Source organism: Phocoena sinus, chromosome 3 (genome assembly GCF_008692025.1).
Source record: "Phocoena sinus isolate mPhoSin1 chromosome 3, mPhoSin1.pri, whole genome shotgun sequence".
Taxonomy (NCBI): domain Eukaryota; kingdom Metazoa; phylum Chordata; class Mammalia; order Artiodactyla; family Phocoenidae; genus Phocoena; species Phocoena sinus.
This window is the reverse complement of record NC_045765.1, coordinates 44,183,467-44,205,150: the sequence shown is the minus strand read 5'-3', so window position 1 is coordinate 44,205,150 and position 21,684 is coordinate 44,183,467. Positions and strand designations below refer to the sequence as shown.

At 39.6% G+C, this 21,684-nt stretch overlaps 1 protein-coding gene and 1 long non-coding RNA gene across 9 annotated transcripts in view; one reads left to right on the top strand and one right to left on the bottom strand.

The window, feature by feature from the left end:
* Positions 1-244: 244 nt before the first annotated feature.
* Positions 245-3,741, bottom strand: LOC116752337. The gene is made up of 2 exons (XR_004349440.1): positions 3,344-3,741; positions 245-1,597 (listed from the first exon to the last, which is right to left on the bottom strand). It is a non-coding gene; the product is annotated as an uncharacterized LOC116752337 (long non-coding RNA).
* Positions 3,742-4,133: 392 nt separating this feature from the next.
* The window catches only part of G3BP1 (G3BP stress granule assembly factor 1), a 50,227-nt gene continuing 32,676 nt past the window's right edge, over positions 4,134-21,684 (top strand). For 2 of the 8 annotated variants that reach the window (XR_004349059.1, XR_004349060.1), the window contains exons 1-3: positions 4,280-4,377; positions 19,252-19,364; positions 21,374-21,455. Coding sequence is in view for 6 of the 8 variants with exons in the window: in XM_032625631.1 (XP_032481522.1) it covers positions 19,270-19,364; positions 21,374-21,455 (177 nt within the window). In the remaining 2 variants the exon portion in view is untranslated. Of the gene's footprint in view, positions 4,378-4,615; positions 5,017-9,018; positions 9,046-10,276; positions 10,336-13,184; positions 13,204-19,251; positions 19,365-21,373; positions 21,456-21,684 lie in introns of those variants that run through there. The other 6 variants (XM_032625634.1, XM_032625632.1, XM_032625631.1 and 3 more) reach the window with 6 other exon arrangements.

The window sequence follows — 21,684 nt, the reverse complement described above, 5'->3', positions numbered from 1 at the left end:
ACTCTCAACCACTGCGCCACCAGGGAAGCCCAGGCACATATTTTTAATCACCCTTCCTGAGTGATTAGCTTTGTTTGGGAAATACTGATTCAGGTGATATTCTTAGGAGCATTCCTTACCCAATACACCACCCATCCATTCTCTCCACAAAAGTGTATTTTCTGGGGTCTTGCCCATGCTTTTTTCTGTTACTAAACACAAGTCCGTGTGCCAGATGCACAATGAGGCTAAACAAACTGAAATGTCGGAGTTTGGAGCACAGAAAGGTTTATTGCAGGGCCATGCAAGGAAAATGGGTGACTCAGGCTCAAAAACCACCGAACTCCTGACGGCTTTCAGGGACAAATTTTTACAGGCAAAATTTGGGTTGAGGGCTGTAGAGTGTGTGACTTTTTTCTGATTGGCTTGGTGGTGAGGTAACGGGAGAGTTTGTTCTTACTTAGTTGAGGCATGCATCGTTAAGGTGCCTGGGCTCTTCGCTGTGGAGTGCAGGTTTCTCTAGTTGTGGCATGCGGGTTTCTTCTCTCTCTAGTTGTGGTGCGCGGGCTCCAGGGCACATGGGCTCTGTAGTTTGCATCATGCGGGCTCTCTCACTGAGGCGTACAAGCTCAATAGTTGTGGCTCTCGGGCTTAGTTGCCCTGCAGCATGTGGGATCTCAGTTCCCCGACCAGGGATCCAACTGTGTCCCCCTGCACTGAAAGGTGGAGTCTTTACCACTGGACCACCAGGGAAGTCCCAGTTCCAGGAATCTTGTGCTCAGCCTGAAGTTATCATCTTCCACCTGGGCAGAGGGGCCTTAGTTCCTGCAGAAGAACTCAAAGATATTGTTATGTATCTTCCTTCAGGAAGAACTAAGACCCTGCCCCAAGGCTGCACTATTGTTTCTTGACTTCTCCTTTATCTCTGCATTCCCTCCCTTCCCTGACTAGCAACTGAGTTCCCCTTTGGAACTCAAGGAAGGTCAAGGAGGCCGAAGTCTTTTTCCAGCAAATAAGAAACGAGACATGGAAAGGATTTGTACCAGAGAGGGCCCCACAGAGTCTCACTCCGTTTCATTTCCACCTCCATTCTCAAACCTTTGGGAGAATTGGCAGAAACAAAAAGTTGAAGTTGTGTTCTGGAGGGGTTTGCAGAATTTGTTTGCCAGTAGAAAGACTAGTAGGAGGCCGGGTACTCTCCCTTAGATGACTACATCAGGGCTCTCACCGCTGGCACTATTAATTTGGCCCCCTTCATCATGGGGGCTCTCCTGGGCTTCCCAGGCCTAGGCCTCCATCCATTAGATGCCAGTAGCCCCTCTATCTAGTTGTGAAAAGATCATATGTCTCCTGGGGGCAAAATCTCCTCCATCTTGAGAACAAGCGCTCCAGACACTTCCATGGTGGTAAATTACTCACTGAACATTTACTAAGTATCCAGCATCTGGATCCTGAGGTAAATGACCACAGGAAGATGCCAGCTTGTTCTCTCCTGTGGAAGGCAGTCACAGCCACCTGAAGGGTCTTGTCCACATTCTCACTCTGGTAATCCATTTCCTCTTCCTTTCTTCCTACCCACTATTAGACAGCAAAACCATACAGGATTGTGCATGGATAACTATAGCAACACAGAGACAACACAGTACATGAACACAGTCACATTGTAAAACTTTCCAATAATATATTATCCTTGTTGCTCCCACCCTAGGGGAATCCCTAAGGGGAATGGCTTGTTTTAAATTTAGAATTCTTCCCCGGTGCACTTACATATCTATTTTAACATACAGAAATCAGGCGTTTTGGTTTTTCGTTTTTAACATAAGTGGGAATTCACTGTGTGTTTTGTTAAACTTGATTTTTGTCAGTTAACAATCCCATTAACAACTGGAGACAGGCTCATATCAGTGTAGTTCGACCTTTCTCTTTTAAACTGCTGCATAGTATTGTATACTATGGGCATATTACCGGTTAATCAGTTTGCAAATTGATGAGCAATTACGTTTTCAGTTTTTAAATATCATAACGCAGCTGACAGTGCTGTAATGAACACGTAGTACGTGTCTCTTGGTAAAAAGAAAACACATGGCTATCAAGCAAGAAGGGAGATATACACAATTTTAACAGACTGCCAAACAGCCCTACAAAAAGAGCTGTTATCACTTAAAATTCCCTCCAAATGTGATTAAGAATAGCTTTGACCCCCATCACAGGCCACCTGGGTTAAATTACCAATCTGAATTTGAAGTGTTGCCAATCCGCTCTCCTTAGCGTTTCAATTTGTAAAGTCTTGTTGTAAAATGCAAATTTCTTAGTTCACCCTTTAAGAAACTTTTCAGGGGCTCTCCAACGCCCTCAGAATAAAGTCCAAATTCCTTAGCAAGACTAACGTAATCCTGGAGGTTCCTTACTCCAGAAAACCTCTAGCAGCTTCTCTCCTCTGAGCCGAGTTCCCTCCAGTGCCCCCATAGCCCCAAACGCCCGTTCCCCAGTTTTGGGAGCTCCCGGCACGGCGCAGAGGCACTGTTTGTTGAATGGGTGACAGCGGCAGGAACAGCATCTCGGTCATCTCTGACCCCAGCCCCTGGAGCTCAATAAATGCTTATTGAGCAAGGCCAGTGCGGGAGAGGGGCTTGGGGGGCCAGAGGGACGCTCCTACTTTGCTCCTGGAGCCGCACCTCCGACCCCACCAGGCTGCTGCCTGCGCCCCATCGGCCCCAACAGAGAGGCCTCAGGTGCTTCATTTCCAAATTTGCAAAACAACGAGAGTCCCTTCCGCAGGGTCACATGCCTGGAAGGAGAACCTACAGAGGCGGTCTCTGTATTTCCATATAAAATGCTCATGTGATCAACAGAGGGCCCAGCAAAACAGTAAGAGTCCTGGACAGGACCAGGCTTATCCCCTAAAGTAATATGGGAAAGCTTCAGGCTGTCTCATATAATTCTTTTTTTTTTTAATATAAACTTATTTACTGATTTTTGGCTACGTTGGGTCTTTGTTGCGGTGCGCGGGCTTTAGGCACGTGGGCTCAGTAGTTGTGGAGTGCAGGTTCTAGAGTGCAGGCTCAGTAGTTGTGGTGCACGGGTTTAGTTGCTCCGCGGCATGTGGGATCTTCCCGGACCAAGGCTCGAACCCGTGGCCCTTGCATTAGCCAGGCAGCTTCTTAACCACTGAGCCACCAAGGAAGTCACCATATAGCATTCTGACAATCAACCTTTTAAAGACTGCAACGACCTGAAGAAATAAGCCCTCACAGCCACAGCAACTGGAAATCTGAATGACAATGGTGGTGACGCCCAGGATGCTGCAGGAAGGCCCAAGCCCATCGGAGAATTTACAAACTCCCGTTTCTCGGTGAACACCCACCAGCCAGCCTGCCGCAGCACTTGCCGAGAACAGCAGGGTAGAAATGGTTGTCCTCAAACTCAACGGTTTTCACCTGCGACCTTTTTACAGGCTCTTAGGTAAACAACGGGAGTTACTTTCTCCTCTGGCTTTCGTTGAACAGTTGTTCCACAAGAGTGCTGACTAATGGTGGGAGCCAGCAAGTGCCCTTAGGCGGCCTCATGGAAATAAAAAAGTTGGTATAAGAAAGAAAAACAAAACAAAACAACCAAACAACGGGAAACTGTACCACCTGGCTCCAGTGATACCAAACTGTGAGGAAAAGGCGGGAGAGGGGTCCTCAGGGATCGCACCCAAGAAGTGAAGAAAGAAAAAAAGGACAGAAGCCTGAGCCCAGACAGCCTCAGAACCGCCCCAGAGGGCACGGCGTACCCGGGGCTAGGTCTCCTCGGTGCGGTCCAACCTCTGCGTCAATCAGCTCTTTCCCGCGCTGTGATTGGTGGGCTTCCTTGGCCACCCTGGCGCCCACCTCCTAGTTGCTTGGGGTTTACTTCCCCAAAGTACACGGGCCCCACCTTGTGGAGCAACCGCTCCTGCATGGAAAGCGGATCTCCGCCCTGGAAAGCGGATCTCCGCCCTGGGGAAGACGTTGTAACGAATGGGAGCACCATCAAACATTTATTGGCTACCGTGGATATCGGTCAAAGAACTTCCCACCCTCCTTCCGACCGTACCTTTCAGTTATTGGTCTCTCTTAGTGCCAATCCGTTACTAGGGAAACGAGCTCCTCACAGTCTCATAGGCATGAGTCAAAGCCAATCAAGAGCCACGCCTTCATCCTGAGTCAGTACCCAATTGCTGCTCGAAGAGCCCAGGGTGCGCAGTCGGGATTGGCCACCAGACTGCCCGACCTGGCCGCAACAAGTTAGGCTGAATCGCCCTTATATAGCCCGGCGACGGAACACGCGTGTGTGCGGACGCAGTTGCGTGAGGGGTTTTTTGCGTTTTGCGGTGCTGTGGAGCAGAGCCTGTTCCTCTCCCGCTCAGCCGTGCAGGTACGCCGAGGTGTGGGCGGGGCTGGGCGGCCCCGGGACGAGGACGAGCTGGGGCTGTGGTGAGAAGAAGGCGTCCTAACGGCGACCGCGCGAGGCGCGCCTCCCCCCCCCTCCGCAACGGCCGCTGGCGCGCGGCGGACGCACGGGCGCGCGGAGGCTCTTCGCCCCCCGCCCCCACCGGCCCGGCGCGCGTGGCCGTGGCCGCGTCCGCCGCCTGCGCGTGCCGCGCCCAAGGGCCACGGCCGGCGAGAGCGAGCCGCGGCCGCCGCCCGGGTCCAGGGGTGATCTCGGGGGCCTGGGGCCCCGCGCGGCCGGCTCGGTAGCTTTTCCCGCCTGCCCCCCCGCCCCCCCTCCGCGCGCCAGCCGAGTCCTTCCTCCCCTGGCGGGGGTCTCCAGCTTAGCCCAGACCAGAGGAGGCTTTTCTTTGGGTGGGGGACACGAAGGTGCGATGAGAATTTCTCGACTCGGGAAGCAGAAGTGCTGCTTCTAGGTTTTACTAGGAGTAACGCGGGGAGCAGCGAGTTCGTGGATATTGAGTGATGATAATAGCTTAACATTTTTCCAAGCCCTCGCTGTGTGCCAGGCACTGTGCGGAGCAACTTGTGTGTGTCTTCTTTACTCCCGAAATGCCCCGTTGAGGTACGTACGGTGCTTTCCCTCTTTTTACAGCGGACTCGAAGGCCCAGAGGTGGAGTGACACGGTCAAAAGCACACAGACCGTGAGGGGCAGGTATTTGTTTGAACCTAGGCGGTCTGACTCCCAGTCCCCGGACCTGTTTTATTCTTTGTCCCAGTGCCCTGTGCGGCTCTAGGGCATCTTTGCCCCCAGAACGCTAGTCCCTGGGGTCAGCATCAGCCTCGGAAGACCGACTGCAGCGGCATTTGTACTTGGGCCAGTTGAGGGCTTCCAGGGAGACGAGGGTTGGACGTGGGATTATTTCAAAGGAAAAGAAAGGGTTTTTGGGGCTTCTTTTCTACAGATATTCCTACAGGTAGCTGATGGATGTGCTGCCCTAAAAGCTTTTGGGAAAAGCGTAGAGTAAAATGAATAAGCCCCAATGATCCTGGACAGTGTTCCTCGTCAGATTTGAAACTTAGAGCCTGATGATGGGAAGTTCCCGCCAGCAGGAAGTTAGGCTCTGATATTAGATCTTGAATCTTATTTCTTCCTTTTTTAATTGGAGCAGGCTTTTGAGAAAGACCCTCGAGAAGACAGTTGAACTTCCTCGATTTATGTAGTTGAAGAAAATGAGGTTGCAGAGCGATGAGTTTCAAATCTGGCCATGACGTACAAGTGAAAATTTGAAATTGGAGTGGAAAGCTTGGTGCCCAGTTACAGTACAAATTTGACCTCTGTGGAGCCTCAGCTAGGTGAATTAGGGGTGATTGAGAGGTGTTGGAAATCTTACCCTTATGGCAGTTGGGAACTTCTGTGGATGAAAACTTGTCTACATACATTTATTTAGCATTGTGTGTATGCTCTTGTTATATGCAAACGTAGAAGACACCTTCAAAGACTTGAGTGTAAATTTTTCTAGTAGAGTTATATCTGAGATTTTTTTAAAACCAGTTTATTCCTTGACTTAATGAAATAATAAATGTTCCTGTGTTGCAGGTCCGCATCATTACTTTGCATCACAAATGTCTCTACTTGAGCTAAAGCTACATTAAAAGTTTTGGAGCTAGCTCTTCTGAATTAATTTTGATTGGAATGGCTGTCGACCATTTTCCTTTCTCTCTCTTTTTTTTAAAGAAGTTTATCTATTTTGTTTGTGCAGACACTTTTTAGAATTGGTCTTTGTATAAGAATTGTTTTTGCTGCTAGAGGGAACACATAATTTACATCTTTGTAAGTAAATTAAAAAAGCTGTGAGGAAACAAACATTTGTTTCCATTTACCCGGTAATTTCCATATTTCTTAACAGAAAGTAGCAGTAGATACAGGATCAAAATAGCTTATGGACAGGTTTCCAACACCTTTGTTGGTGTTGCCATGAATGACACATAGCTTTAGAGTATAACATTGTGTTTCTTTGGAACGTGCCTTCTTGTAGCAATTCCAGTTACCTGCATTATATACACCAGTTAGCTATTGAATTAACCATTTTCAGTTATCAAATGTTAAAACACTAATGATCTACATTTAAACTGTTAATGAGTCCACTGATTATTCCTTGAGGTAAATATATCAGAATGAAAGTTCATTGTGTATTATTTGAGGGAAATTTTTGTTAGTTTCCCCTTCAGATATTTTAAAAAAAATACTGTTCTTGGCTTCAGGCAAATGGTTATCGGTTGGGTAGGAATATGAAACTTGGTATTTCACAGATTGGTAGCCCAGTTGATCGCTTGTGTATTCATTGATCAAGAAGAAATGAATTGAAGCAAATTGATAATACAAAACTTGTCTGCCTGTCTTCAATCCAAGCTAGAGGTTACTTTTGCTGTTAAAATCCTTTGAATCTAAGCTTTTGTATCTCTTCTAACTGGTAGAAAAGTAGGTAGTTCTTTGTTCTTTTATTTAACTCACTTTAGTTTGCTGTTCTCAGCTGACAGTCTGCTAAGGGAACATCAGGAGATTTGGTAATGTTTCTTGGTGACCTACTTCACAGCAGTTTTTGGTAATTTACATTTTTTTTTAAACTTGTTTCAGTACTTTGCCTAGAAAGTAAAGGGCAGAAGTTTGTTTTAAATTTTTATAGGTTTGTGAATTGTATATGGTTCTTAGGACGGATGGGGCGGTGTTAAAAATGAAATTCGGTATAAAGCCTGAATGTGTGACCTAAACCAGTTTTTCTTTTTGCCAGTTTTTACTAACATTACCCACTTGATCTTTCAACATTTTGCAGTTAGATTTGTTTCTTAAAATACTTCAAAATTCAAATATGCATTGTATATTCATTTAATTGCACTTTAAGACTTCCTTGGACAAAATTTACTGACTCGAAAGAGGGAGATGATTGTTAAAGTAGGTAGCTAAGAAAAAAAGGCCCCCCCCCCCCCCCCCATCAGTTTTTAACACCTAGTGGGACCTTTAGTACAGTACTATCCTTCCAGCCATGGAGTTAAAAAGATTCAGCAACTGTAATCACACTTGTAGTTGGTGATCACGCTGTGGTGAAGAACTAAGTTTGTTTTTAAATCTCAAAAGTCAGCTTTCTGTTTGTTTATTTATAGTATTCTTGGTCACCCTCTCTGGCTTTGGTTGGGAAAGCTTAATTGCAAGCCTGATGATAAGGTGAAGAGGGTGAAGAGTTAGGAAAAATCTGCACATGAAGAGTGGGAAGGGGGGCTTAACAAAGCAGAAAGTTATTAAAAGTTCTCTTGTAGGCTGTGGCCTTTGTAAATAAAATCAGATCTTTAGATTTTAAGTGATAAGATTTCCACTTCTGCATTCTGGCCAATCTGTTATGTCATATTGCTTGGCTGTTTAGCCTGGGTGCTGTATTTCGGGTATTTAATAAAAAGTAAATATTAGAGATGGTAAGATATGGTTCAGAGGATAAAAAGCTGGCTTCCTAGATGGGACACACTTCAGCTTAGTAGGAATGTCATCCTTGGTGGCTGTTAAGTGGCTTTGTGGCAGCGTCATTGCTTATTTGTATAGCTGTTTATGTATTTTTAAAGTGCATTCACACATCTTAGGTTTTCTCATGTTTTTGCATATAAGACCTGGAGCTCTGTAACCTAAATAGTTGTCTAAACTATTTTGTAAAGCAAGTGGTGTAACTGGTAAGGATATGTGCTAGATATATTTCCTTGTTCAGAAACTTTGAAGGTTTTAGAATTTCCTTATTCAAAAAATCTTCGAAGGTTTTAGAAGGCATCAGTGACACCTACCTGCCTTTCCAGGGTTTTTTGTTTGTTTGTTTTTTTTTTTTTGCGGTACGCGAGCCTCTCACTGCTGTGGCCTCACCCCTTGCAGAGCACAGGCTCCGTACGCTCAGGCTCAGCGGCCATGGCTCACGGGCCCAGCCGCTCCGCAGCATGTGGGATCTTCCCGGGCCGGGGCACGAACCCGAGTCCTCCGCATTGGCAGGCGGACTCTCAACCACTGCGCCACCAGGGAAGCCCTTCTTTTTTTTTTTTTTTTTTGTTTGTTTGTTTGTTTGTTTTAACAACTGCGCCTCAAGTATATCCCATGTTTATGGACTATCTTGAGCTTACTCCTAGGGATTCCTGGCATACATCCACCTATGCTTTATGAGATCTAAAGCATAGGAAATTCATGTTTTCAAGGAATTTCATACATGAAGCATTAGTATATAGTTAACAGTATTTTTTCATCTTGGTGAGAAAGGACAGATCGTTGCTTAACTATAAACCTAGCTGACTAGCTTTTAATGCTGGATTGGGGAAGGGATGTTAAAAACCAAGAAAAGTTAGTGAATTAATTTTGTCAGTTCTTGAATTTTTTTCTCCTGAGGAAACATGTTTTTTGAGGTAATTTTGTATTTACAGACAAGTTGCAATGCAGACATGTTTTGTATACCCTTTACCTAACCACTAATGTTAACGTCTCACCTAATCATGGTACATTTTTCAAAAATAAATTGACATTGATAAAGTATTACTAACAAAGGCTTGACCTTATATGGATTTCCTTAGTTTTTCCACTAATGTCCTTTTTTTCTGTTCTAGGATCCAATCCAGGATACCACATTGCAAGTTAGTCCTCCTGTCTGCTTGGTTTCTCTTCTCTGACCTGTGACAGTTTCTTGTATTTTCTTTGTCTTTAATGACCTTGACACTTGATCTCAGTTTGGTTGTACTTGGTGTTGAGTAGACTGAGGTTATGGATTTTGGGAAGAATACCACAGAGGTGACTTAGCCTTCTTACCACATCACGGGGCACATAATACCATTCCTAGTTGAATTTAACCTTGATCACTTGATTAAAGTGGTGTGTACCAGGTTAGTATTTTTTTCCTTTCCATATTCTTTTTATGAGAAGCTAGTCACTAAGGGAGGAAAATCTTTGAATATATGGACATATATTAAAGCTACCGCTGTAGTTACTAAACATTTGGGGGGAGACACTTTGAACTTAGGCAGATATTCTGTTTCTCTAAATTCCCCCCCCCCCCTTAATGTTAGCATTCATTAGTGGATCTTGCCTGCAGCTCTTAATGGTGCTATTCTCATGGTGATTCTTTATTTCCCTTGTTTCTTCTCCGTCATTTGAAATTCTTAGGTAAGAAAGATTTGTCTCTTCTCCCCATTTTTTTAATTCTTCATTTTCCCATTTTTTAACACTATTTACCCATTAATTTTTAAATTTTTAGTTATATCAGTATGGGCTCATGGATATTCTTTGGGGTTGTAATCCAGTGTTCTCCTAACTTATTTTTGGTTTTTTACTTATTACTTTATTTTTTGAATTGTTCCAGTTTTGACTCTTGTGTTCTTTTGATGTTCCCGTATTTTTTTTTTTTTTTTTAAGCATTTTCTTTCTTTATCAGGTACTTCAGGCTCATGTTGTATTTTGCCTGTCCTGTGTCTCCAAGAAGTTGTCAGGAAGAATTTTGCAGGAGGGTGACAGGTGGTAAATGTCAAGAGTTTGGAAAGTAGATTGAACTGTGGTAGATGTAGTGATAGTTAATGCTGCTCTTGCTCTGAGCAAAAGCGGCTTGGTTTCTGTAGTTTTTTCTCCGGTCTGGGAAAGCATTTTATTTCTCATAACTAAGCCAAATTTCAAACGAATACATAGCATAACTTTGCAACAAAACTTGCAACATATTCATGTTAGTACACAGAAACCCTCGCTGTTTATTTTTCCGTAGTGTTTCAGATAGGTTATTACAAAAGAGTAAAAAGATCCCTTAAATGTCATTGTACTCAGAATTGACAGTTAACATTTTGAGTCACTCTTTTAAATTTCCTTTTTTTTCCTGTACAGATTCCCGTTCTGCTCTCTTCCCCTGAGATGACCTTTTGTCTTTCCAAGCTATTATATTGGTGGGTTAAAAAACAGCTTTATTGAGGTATAATTGACATACAATAAATTGCATATATTTCAAGTGTAGAATCTGATAGCTTTTGGCATTGTTTATACCTATGAAACCACCGCAATCAAGATAGTGAAAATAGCTATCATCCCCAAAAGTTTTCTCATGCTCCTTTGCATTCCCTCTTTCCTATCCACTCTCCCTCCTCTTCTGCCCCCAGGGATCCCTTATCTGCTTTCTGTCACTGAAGATCAGTTTATACTTCCTAGAATTTTTATGTAAATGGAATCATACAATATGTGCTTTTTAAAAAAAAATTGCTGAGTAATACTGTATGTTCTGTCCTGTAAATATACCACAATTTGTTTATCCATTCACCTGTTGATGGACATTGGTTTGTTTCCAGCCTTTAGCTATTACAAATAAAACTTCTTAAGAAACCGCCTAACTTGTACAACGTGGTTGTACCATTTTACATTCCTGCCAGCAATGTTTGAGGGTTCCATTTCCTCGATGTCCTGGCCAACGCTTTACTATCAGCCTTTTAAGTTGTCATTCTGACAGGTGTGTAGTGGTACTTTACTGTGGTTTTAATTTGCATTTCTATAATTACTAATGGTGTTGATGTTCACCATTTTTCAGGTGCTTATTTGACATTCGAATAATTTCTTTGATGAATTGTCTCTTCAGATTTTTCGCTCATATTTTTTTAGTTGTTTTTCAGTTTTGAGACTTCTTTAATGTATTCTGTATACAAGTTGCTTTGCAAATAGTTACCTCAGGCTGCTTTGCCTTTTCATCCTCTTGATAGTGTCTTTGCAAAGTGAAAGTTTTTATTTATTCGTTTATTTTGGCTATGCCGTGCGGCATACGAGATCCTACTTCCCTGACCAGGGATCAAACCTACATCCCTTGCAGTAGAAGTGCGGAGTCTTAACCACTGGACCGCTAGGGAAGTCCCTGGAAGGTTTTAATTTTGATGGAGTTCACATTATCAATCTCTGCTCTTATAGATCACGTTTTTAGTGTGTCCAAAAATGACTCACTGTCATTCAGATTTTCTTTAGAAGTTTTATAGTTTTAGGTAAAACCTAAAACTGTTAAGTAAATTTTAATATTCTGAGTCTTGAATTGAGGTTCTCTTTATTTCTATATATGGATGTGCAGTTGTTCCAGCACCATTTGTTGAAAAAAGTATCCTTTTTCTACTGAATTGTCTGCACTTTTGGAAAGCAGTTGTCCATTTATGTGTGAATATATTTCTTTATTCTGTTTCATGGATCTATTTGTCTGTTTTTACATCCAGGCTGTTTTAAAAATAAATTTACCAATGTATCTATGAACAATACTGCTATTGTTTTGTGTATACTAAAAACAAACATTTCAAGGCTATCCTACAGTACTTATTTGGCAAGTGACTTTTTGTTTTCTTTAAATCCAAGCTGATTTATTTATCTTTTAAAAATTTATTTATTTATTTTTGACTGTGCAGGGTCTTCACTGCTGTGTGCAGGCTTTCTCTAGTTGCAGAGAGAGGGGCTACTCTTTGTTGAGGTGCGCGGGCTTCTCATTGCGGTGGCTTCCCTTGTTGTGGAGCACGGTCTCTAGGCGTGCAGGCTTCGGCAGCTGTGGCGCACGGGCTTAGTTGCTCTGTGGCATGTGGGATCTTCCCGGACCAGGCTTGAACCCGTGTCTTCTGCATTGGCAGGAGGATTCTTAACCACTGCGCCACCAGGCAAGCCCAACTTATTTTGTTTCTGAGATCTAGTTCATGCTGACTTTATGACTGCTATAAATAGGGTGACTTTATATCTCGGTTTCCCAGGAACACTCCTAATTCACTCCAGTTAAGCTGGCGTAATTATTAATTGTATCACTTTTTAATCTTTTTTTTAAGTGCCCATATGATAATCTTACATACAGCCCGCTCCATGATGTGAATAAACTGCAACTTAATCCATTACCCCTTTGATGGATATGTGAATTGTTACCTGTCTTATGTTTCAGAAATAGGGTGGCATTTACTTTCTCTGTTTATATCTTGTGTAAATGGGTGAGTTTCTCTTGTTTATATATCAATCTACAAGAGAATTGCTGGATTCATCAGATTGGTTTTAATTTTGTTAGACAACTGCAGAGTTGTTCTCCACCGTGGTTGTACCAGTTGACACTCAGCAGTTTTGCAGGTTCTTTTTTCATTACTTCCTTTCCAGTGTTTGATATTGAGTGATATTTTAATACTTTGGAGGATCTCCTGTGAGAAGTGATAAGTTTTAATATGCATTTTACTAGTTACTTACTTTATCTTTTGTTGTTGCCCGTTTACTTTCCTGAGAGTTGCCTGTTCCATTTCTTTGCTTGTTTTTCTCTCAGGTGTTCTTTGTTTTAATGATCTGTGTGGGAGTTCTGTATCCATTCTGCATATTAATCTCTTAGAGTATGATGCTGTGCTTTTTCTTAATTTACAGTGGGCACTTAACAGATCCTGAGTTATTAAGACATTTTGCTATTTTGCTATTATTAGAAAGAGTAAGCTCAACTATTTAAAAATTCAGGTGGATTATAGTTGGTCTTAATGCTTTCCTGTTCTTGGAACATAAATTCTCACAGCTCTATTAGACTCAGTTAAAAGAAGCACCTTTAACATTTCTCTGAATTTCAGCAAAATTGATGTGGAATTTCTTTAAAGTTGCCATGCAGTCTAGTTAAATTGGGCTAAGTGAGTATTTTGAAAGTTAGGGAAGTATTGAATATTTCACAGATCAGGGTCAACTAGTAAAAACAAATCAGTGATTATGTTAGTACATGAGGTATTGACATTTCCGTGTGTGTTTTTTTTAGAATAGCACTCATTGATGTTGCATGCTTTACAAATAAGGTAAGAAAAGTATAAAAATTATATTCTTCACTCCTTGTAGGTAACTAATATCAACTCTGTTGCCTCAAACTTTTTTTTTCCTGTTTTGTAGACTACCTTAGTCATACTTTTATTGTTTGCTTTGATGGACCCTAAGGCCAACACGAAGTGATGCTATTGGAAAAATTATACTGTTAGAAGCCAGAAGCGAATCTTTCCTAAAACTAGAAAACTTATCAGAAAATATTCTGATATAATCCTTTAAAAAAGCAAAGTACATAGATATCATAAGACAGATTTAGAGATGAAGCCAAGAGCTTTTTAGGAGGTTGCTCCACTCTAAGACCTTAACCCTGAAAGTTGGGAGAAAGTAACCAGATAGAAACTTCCTGCTTCATGAAAAAGTTTAAATTGGACCATCTATACTTGCTGCTAGTAAATACAGGGAGATGTTCTGTGGTCCTCAGATCTGGTAAAGTATCCCACTTGGACTAATTAAAATCACACAGTGTGGAGTTAGTTTATGGAATTGTGAACTTAAAGGGATTTTTTTTTTTAGTTTTTTTTTCCTTTTAAATTTATTTATTTATTTTTGGCTGCTTTGGGCCTTCATTGCTGCACGTGGGCTTTCTCTAGTTGGCGGCGAGCGGGGGCTACTCTTCCTTGTGGTGCGTGGGATTCTCATTGCTTTGGCTTCTCATTGCAGAGCACAGGGCTCTAGGTGCGTGGGCATCAGTAGCTGTGGCTCGCGGACCCTAGAGTGCAGGCTCAGTTGTTGTGACCCACGGGCTTAGTTGCTCTGCGGCATGTGGGATCTTCCCGAACCAGGGCTCGAACCTGTGTCCCCTGCATTGGCAGGCGGATTCTTAACCACTGCGCAACCAGGAAAGTCCCTTACAGGGATTTTTAAAGATCATTTTGTTTTAAGAGCTAGAATATGTAAGATAACAGGTCATAAATTATTGGATGTTGGTACCCTTTGTTGCGTTTTTCTTTTTCTTTTATTCTGAAAGTAATTCATGTTCATCCCAGGACATTCCAGCAATTCAGAGGTCTATGAATTTTATTCTTTTTAACATGTACATAGTATTCCATTAAAATGTTTTATATATATTATATGGAACAAAATATAATTTTCTGTAACACTGGTAATGAAACGGTGAATACTTTTTAAACCTTATGTTGTATGTATTTACACCTTGTGTTTTTTATATAGTACTTTTTGTATGGTTTATTTCATAATATAAACACCCTCTCCCTCCCCCCCAAAAAAAAAGGAGTGGTTAGTATTCTCAGTTTTTAGGTTGCTAATGTGAGATAAACATTTTGACTCGTATTTTCTTGTAGTTTTTCCTCAGGGGCAATATTCTTTATGACTCTGATGGATAAAAATTGTTTTAGAAATACTTCAGTTCAGCAAACTTATTTTCTTAGCCTAAGAATAAAATAAATTTTTAGCAGTGTTTAACAGAAAAGTAAAACTTAATGCTTTATTTATGTTTTTCTAAAGAGAGCAGAAATTTTTATATCTAACATAGCATAAACGTACCTAAAATTATTGTAGCTTCGTGATGCATGTTTTAAAAGTTAAGATATTAAGATGTGCACGTCATTTGGTTTTACAGTTTAATTGGGCCAGTTACATTCTGTGGGCACACAGGTGACTCTGTGGCATTCGTGAGTAGACCACTGCAGTCATCAAGTCAACCTAGAAGTTCACTAAAAAGTAGTTTTACATTAAGTGCTTGGGCTTCCGTAGTCCAAGGTACTCTAGAAATTCCTTTTTTTTTTTTTTTCTCTGTGGTACGCAGACCTTTCACTATCGTGGCCTCTCCCGCTGCACAGGCTCCGGACGCGCAGGCCCAGCGGCCATGGCCCGTGGGCCCAGCCGCGGAGGCCCCGCGACACGCGGGATCCTCCCGGACCGGGACATGAACCCGCACCCCCTGCATCGGCAGGCGGACTCCCAACCACTGTGCCATCAGGGAAGCCCTAGAAAAATTCTTATTCTCTCAGGAGATAATCCTCTTTTTACTTTGCTAGCAAAATAGTTAAATAGTCTTCTGGGTGACAGAAAATGGTGGGATGTAGAAATGTTTTCTTTGACTATAGTTAATGGTTATGATAGTAAAAGTAACAGCTAACATTCATTGCTTACTACCAGACACTTAATTCTTACAGTTATGATTTTAAATTTAAAGATTAAAGAACTGAGGGCACCAGAGAGATTGTTACTAGCCCAGGAGCACAACTAGTGGTAGAATTTTGCCCAGTGAGAATTGGTCAGAGAAAATTTGAAGGTTTCCTTTTGTTGCATCTCAAATACTCATTTACTGTTTTAAAATAGAGCACTCAGTTTCAGAGTTCATTTGTTACATATTGCTGGTCTTAGATTTACCAGTTCAGTTAGAACTGGTAAAGTGAAGGTAGTGTTTACTATCTTTGCTTCCTTAAGTATTTCTAAGTGGCCAAGTTTTTCTTTACTTCTTGAGGTCAAGAACTGTTCTGTTCTTCCCCTTTCCCTAAACTAGGACTTTTTCAGTATTTCTTGAAAAAATTTTTAAGGGGAGGTATAATTTTTAAAACGTATTTTTCTTGTCCCCTTTGTAGAGTACAATTTTGGCATACTATGACATTCAGAATATTACAAACTTGGGTATAAAATTAATGGAAAGTAAACTTTAGTGGAAGTGAGTGATTTCCTCCTTCCCCCTGTATTCTTCCTAGGTCCTGTTTCTTTCACCACTGATCTTTCTAGACCACAATGATTTAATTTTATATCATTTTTTAGGAATATTACTTTTGAGTGATTTGTAATATATACCCCAAAAGGTTTATCCTGTAGATCTGACAGCAGTGTTGCAAGGGAGTGATCTCCAAATTGGAATTACTTGGAACATTTAATGAACTTACTTTGTCTTGGGAGAGTGGCATGTATCTTTTAGGAAGTCTTCCAGTCTTCACATCAGCATGGGGAAGGGGGAATTGCTGTTGATAATTAAAATAATAAGACTATCTAGTTTGTCTCTTATTTCTGATTTTGGTACATGCTTCATAGTCCAACCAATAATGTATCCGTTGGCATATGCTGTTATATAAGGAACAGCCAGAATCCATAGTATTATAAATTTGTAAAACCTCTTCTAAAAGGACACAGTGTTTCAGGAGTACTTAATAAATGAGGGAGGATCTCATGTATTTTTAGCATGTATTTTCATTGGTATGCATAGTTTCTAATTGTCATAGTGGATCAGTAACTGGTAAAACATCAGCTTTTCTGAGATGATGCCATTTGATTTTGTTTACTTTCATTATTTTAGATTTGACAGAATTGAGAGTTCTAATGAACGAGGGTGAGATTAAAGACTTTATTCTCAGGAGGGTATGATGTTAGTTTACATATTTCTCATAGCTTCTGTTTTATGTTTGGACCAGAAATAAAGGTGGAGATTTCAGGGTGGTGATTTACCAAATAAAATTTTTCTAATGAGAATTGATTGAGTCTATTTGTATAGACTAAATCTTTTGGGCTCAAATTGCCAAAATTTTCTGCATTTTCTTTTTTACTGGGAATGGTGATCAAATAGACAAGGTTATTCCCAAAACTTTCAGTGTATGGTCTTAGATTACTGAAGAACTTCCCTAAACATTTTGTAGTCACTGGTGCTATTGGGTGGTTCAGTACTCTTAATTATTCTAAGACATTTTATGATGTCTTCAGGATTTTTTTTTAATGTGGAAGCATTTTTATTTAGATTTTTTGAGGCATAATTTACAAACCACAAAATTATAGAATTTAAGGGTTCAGTTTGAAAAGTTTTTTAGTTGTATACAGATAGCCATCACCCAAATGCATACAGTCCTCTCACCCCAGCCAGTTCCCCTCCAGTCCTTCCCAGTCTGTTCCCTGTCAGGCAGCTTCTGTTTTTTAAGCATGGTAGGTTAGTTTTCTCTTTGGCCTTTTCTTAATCATTGAAAAAAAAAAATGTATCTACGGTCATAATCTGAATTCTGGACAACCTGATAGTTCAGTCTGACAAATGGATGATCAGAAGTCTGTTTTGCTTGTATAAAATTCTAATCTCCACTTGTGTTGAGAATGATGAATGAAAGAAAGCTTTTTATTCCTGAGTGTGTCAGATACTCTTAAGTTTTAGGGCTAGAAAGTTGCATAAGAAATTGTCTCTACTCGTAAGAAACTTTATGACTTCAAAGAAGCTTGTAGCCTTCTTTCAAAATGTTATTTTTATCTGACCATGACTTACGTAGAATTCTTGACGCTTTTGGCTATTTTAAGAATCAGTCTTTTTTTTTTAAATATTGAAGCAATATAGTTTCTTTTCACTAAAATGCTATGTGTATTTACACACATGGAATATTATTTTTTTCTTTTTTTCTCAATTATTGAGATATAATTGACAGAAAGATTATTTTTAAATACTGCTACCATTTCCCTCGAGCTGATTGGTTGATATTTATTATAGAAGAGCTTAAAGGAGAGACTTGAGCTGGAGTTTCCACCTTAATGGAACCATAGTGTGAATATAAGCCTTGGGAGTACGCAAGGCTATTTGAGGTAATCCTGGAATAAAGTACCATCTGTTTGGAACATTTTAAAATGCTAATTGAGAACCTAGTTTGCAAAATATTCAGTTATATTAAACTGTTAAACTAATAAAGAAACTCGGTTAATAATACGGATTTCTCTGACAAGCTTCAGAAGTATAACAGTTAAAGAAAAAATTCACAAATGAGGTAAAGATCAATTTACTGTATAAATATGTTAACTTTCTTGGCTTTATGGCAATGACCTGAAGTAAAACACTGATGATAATGGTAATCAAACTAAGTTTTTTGTTTTTAATTTGAATTATCTAGATAATCTCAAAGGGAAAGGAGAAGTTCCAGATGTGGTCTTAAGTTTTTATTTTTCTTACCTTTGATATATAACCTGGAGGATTTTCATCATTTTTCATGGAAAGATTGGATGTGGGAAGCAATATTTGATAAAATATTATTTAGAAATTTATATTATAATGAGACTATTTGACAGTATCAAAGGATGCAGTTAGGTTGATGTTATTAGTCTAGTTTCTTAGATCCTGGTGAAACAAGTAATAAATGGTCTAGGTATTCAAGAATAATGCAGTCATGCACTAGATGAGGATAATCATCTCTATAGATTGCTTGTACAGGAATTGACCAACCAAACTCGATCCATTTTGCCCATTCTTCAGGAAAACTGAAATACAATTTCTCTCATTTTTCCTTTATACTGTAGTTAATTATACGTACCTCTGTTTGCCTTTATGTTTATAAAGTTCGGGATGATTTTATCTCCTCAAATGAAAACTTGGATTATCTCATGCCAAATATTTTTTTGAAAGGGTTTTTAAAAAAATAATAACTGAAAGTAATTGAGAACTTACTGTGTGCCAGGTGCCTTAACACTCCAACATACTTTAAGTCATAATTTTGAGGTGGTAGGGATTATTTTGTTGAGTAAAAACATTACTTGTTAACTTTTTTGCCTATTTTTTTCATTTTAGAATTTTTTTTCATTTTTAAAGATAGTAAAAATTTCTCTGATTTAGTTTGACTAAAAATGTGATAGTATGTGTCTATATTGTCAAATATATATTTATCACCCTTAAACCTAATATTGCCATAGTAATATGTTGTAATATTACAAGTGGAACATGCTTAATTGATTTTATTGGCTTGGGAAAGTTATGATAGGTTGCATGTTGGCAATATGTACCTTTGAAGTTCTTATATTAAGTTTAAGCAAATTGAATATTGGGAATAATGATGAATTAATTCTTCGTAGTGATTTTTTTTCCCCCATAGCATTCATCTGATTACAGTAAATTTGAATATATAAAACCTCACTGGTCTGTGTGGGTTTTGTTTCTTATAGTGTTTATTCCTTTTAAAAACCAAGAATTGCTGAAGTGATCTTGTTGGTCAATGAGTCCGTCTCAGCTAAATGATTCAGTCTTCTCCCCTGACCCTTTCTCCCCTGTACTTGATCTTTCAGGTTGAACATATTTGACTTTTTTTTTCCAGGTTGAATTGACCAAAGCAATGGTTATGGAGAAGCCTAGTCCCCTGCTGGTCGGGCGGGAATTTGTGAGACAGTATTACACACTGTTGAACCAGGCCCCAGACATGCTACACAGGTGAGACCTTTCTTTTCCTGAGCATCATCTAATGCTGTGTTTTAGTGTGTGGGTACTAATCCTTAAGATTCTCTTATTCATCATGCACCTTCTAGGGTTACTGCATAAAAGTGCTTTGTAAGTACCAAAAAGTGATGGTTGTTCAAATTATGTAATAGTAGAATATACAAATATTATTTAAAAATTAGTCTAAGTTACCGATACATTATCAGAAAAGTAATGCTTGATAATGTAAACGTATAATAATTGTGCTTTTGATTTTGTTTGCCGTTTTGCTGTTTTTGGTGAATCATGAATTATTTAGTAAGAATGTATTGAAGAAGATGCAAGAGTGTTCCTGTAATGACATACTTTTGTGTTGGTATGCTAACGATTTTTCTATGTAGGTGCAAATTTTTTTATCAAACTGTGTTTTAGCTTTTTTACTTGATAATCTGTGATCATCTTACAAGGGTAGTACATGTATCACAGTAATTTTGTTACCCATGAGGTTTTATTTTCCAGAGGTGTCGTAACATGTTTTAATCCCCTAATGATGAATATGTAAGTTGCTTCCATTATTTCCTCTTACAAATAGTGCTGCATTATACAAAGCTCTTAAGTTTGTTTATGTAGACTTATTAGAATATTTTTAGAAATTCTAAAATGTGTATTTGTTGGACCAGAACTATTTTTTCTTCTGTGTCTTGCCAGTTTGCATATTGGATACCACATGATTATTAGGTGAAAGAGAATGTTTTTAAATTCATTTTGAGTCCTTGTTCTGAAAATGGAAAGAATCACTTGTGTTTTGTTTTTTTTTAAGGCTTTATAATTTCCAAAACACTTTTACCTTTTTCTTCTTGATCTTTATAAAAACGTCTTAGTAAGGCATTGTAGGATAGTTAACTTCATTTTACAGATAAAGACACTAAGGGGTTAAAAATTTGTTGGTACTCACACACCTATTAAGTGATAGAACAAGTCCTAAACCTTTCTTTCCCCCTCTTTTGTTGTTCTTTTTGTCAATTGTATTCTGTGCCTTTAGAAGTTACATACATTTGGAATTTAAAGTGGAGCAGGAGTTGAAACAAACTAACCAAATACATTTCTTGTCAATATTGTTATTTGCTGGTTCTAACACATCTGTTTTTCACATTTCATCTCTGAGGTACATTTTAGATACAATGAAAAGTGGATTAGCCAGCAGTGAACTGATTCTGGCTGATGTGCAGCCTTTTAATAACTTTGAAAGTTGAAAGGTACTTTTGAGATCCTTAAGGCCCCAGATCTGTCCCTTTTTTGGAGGAAAAACAATCAGTATGTAGAATGACGTGTATGGGCTTATTTGTGAAAAATTGTTAATTTGGAGTACAAGTGTCAGGAAATCCTAAAAGTGATTATCCCCAAGTTAGGGTATTTTCTCTGTGTCTGTGTGTGTGTTGGGATAGGGTGTTGTTGGCGCTTCCCTAATTCAGTATTGTTGTAATGAAAACAAGACAATTTTGAGGATATAGGTGAATTAAAGCTATGAAGATTTAAGTCTGAAGCTCTTAATGCATCAGCAAAAATTGTTAAAACTACTCCTAAAACCCATCTGCCTGAGTTACTGGGTTTTTAATGGGAACTCATCACATGCATTCTCAGATATAAAAGGACTCTCTAAGTCGGTAGAGAGTATAGATGTCCTCTTGTATATCAGGACTACCTGTGGTCTCCTTGAGTGAAAACAGGAACTTTTATTTTAAGGTGCCTTCCTGACGTGAACTACAAGATCCTTCCCAACATGATCATCCTTTCCTGAGACCTGAAACTTGTGACTCATAAAAATTCCTTGACCAGATTCATTCCCATTCAGCAAATGTTGTGACATGTAGGTGATGCATATATTATGATTGCATACAAAGATGAAAAAGAAAATACATTCCTGCCTCCAAGAATGTACTAGTCAGACAGATGGGTTCAAACATGAACAGTAAATACCTGGTCTTAGGATACTTGAAGATGACAAGTATCTTTCTATTTTACAGATTTTATGGAAAGAACTCTTCTTATGTCCATGGGGGATTGGATTCGAATGGAAAGCCAGCAGATGCAGTCTATGGACAGAAAGTAAGTAAAACAAGCTTCGTGTAGGCTGTTGAGCAGCTAGAAAATAACCCATAGAATTGAGGTGGATACATGCTTGATACGTTTGTTGATATTTAAAGATGAAATTTCTCAACTTCTGTTTAGAAATTTAGGTATTCAGTAACTACTTGGTTTATATGATAATCATTGAAAAGCTTATAATGTCACTTTTGTTCATTTTGTATGATATATTCTGAAGTTCTTTTATGTT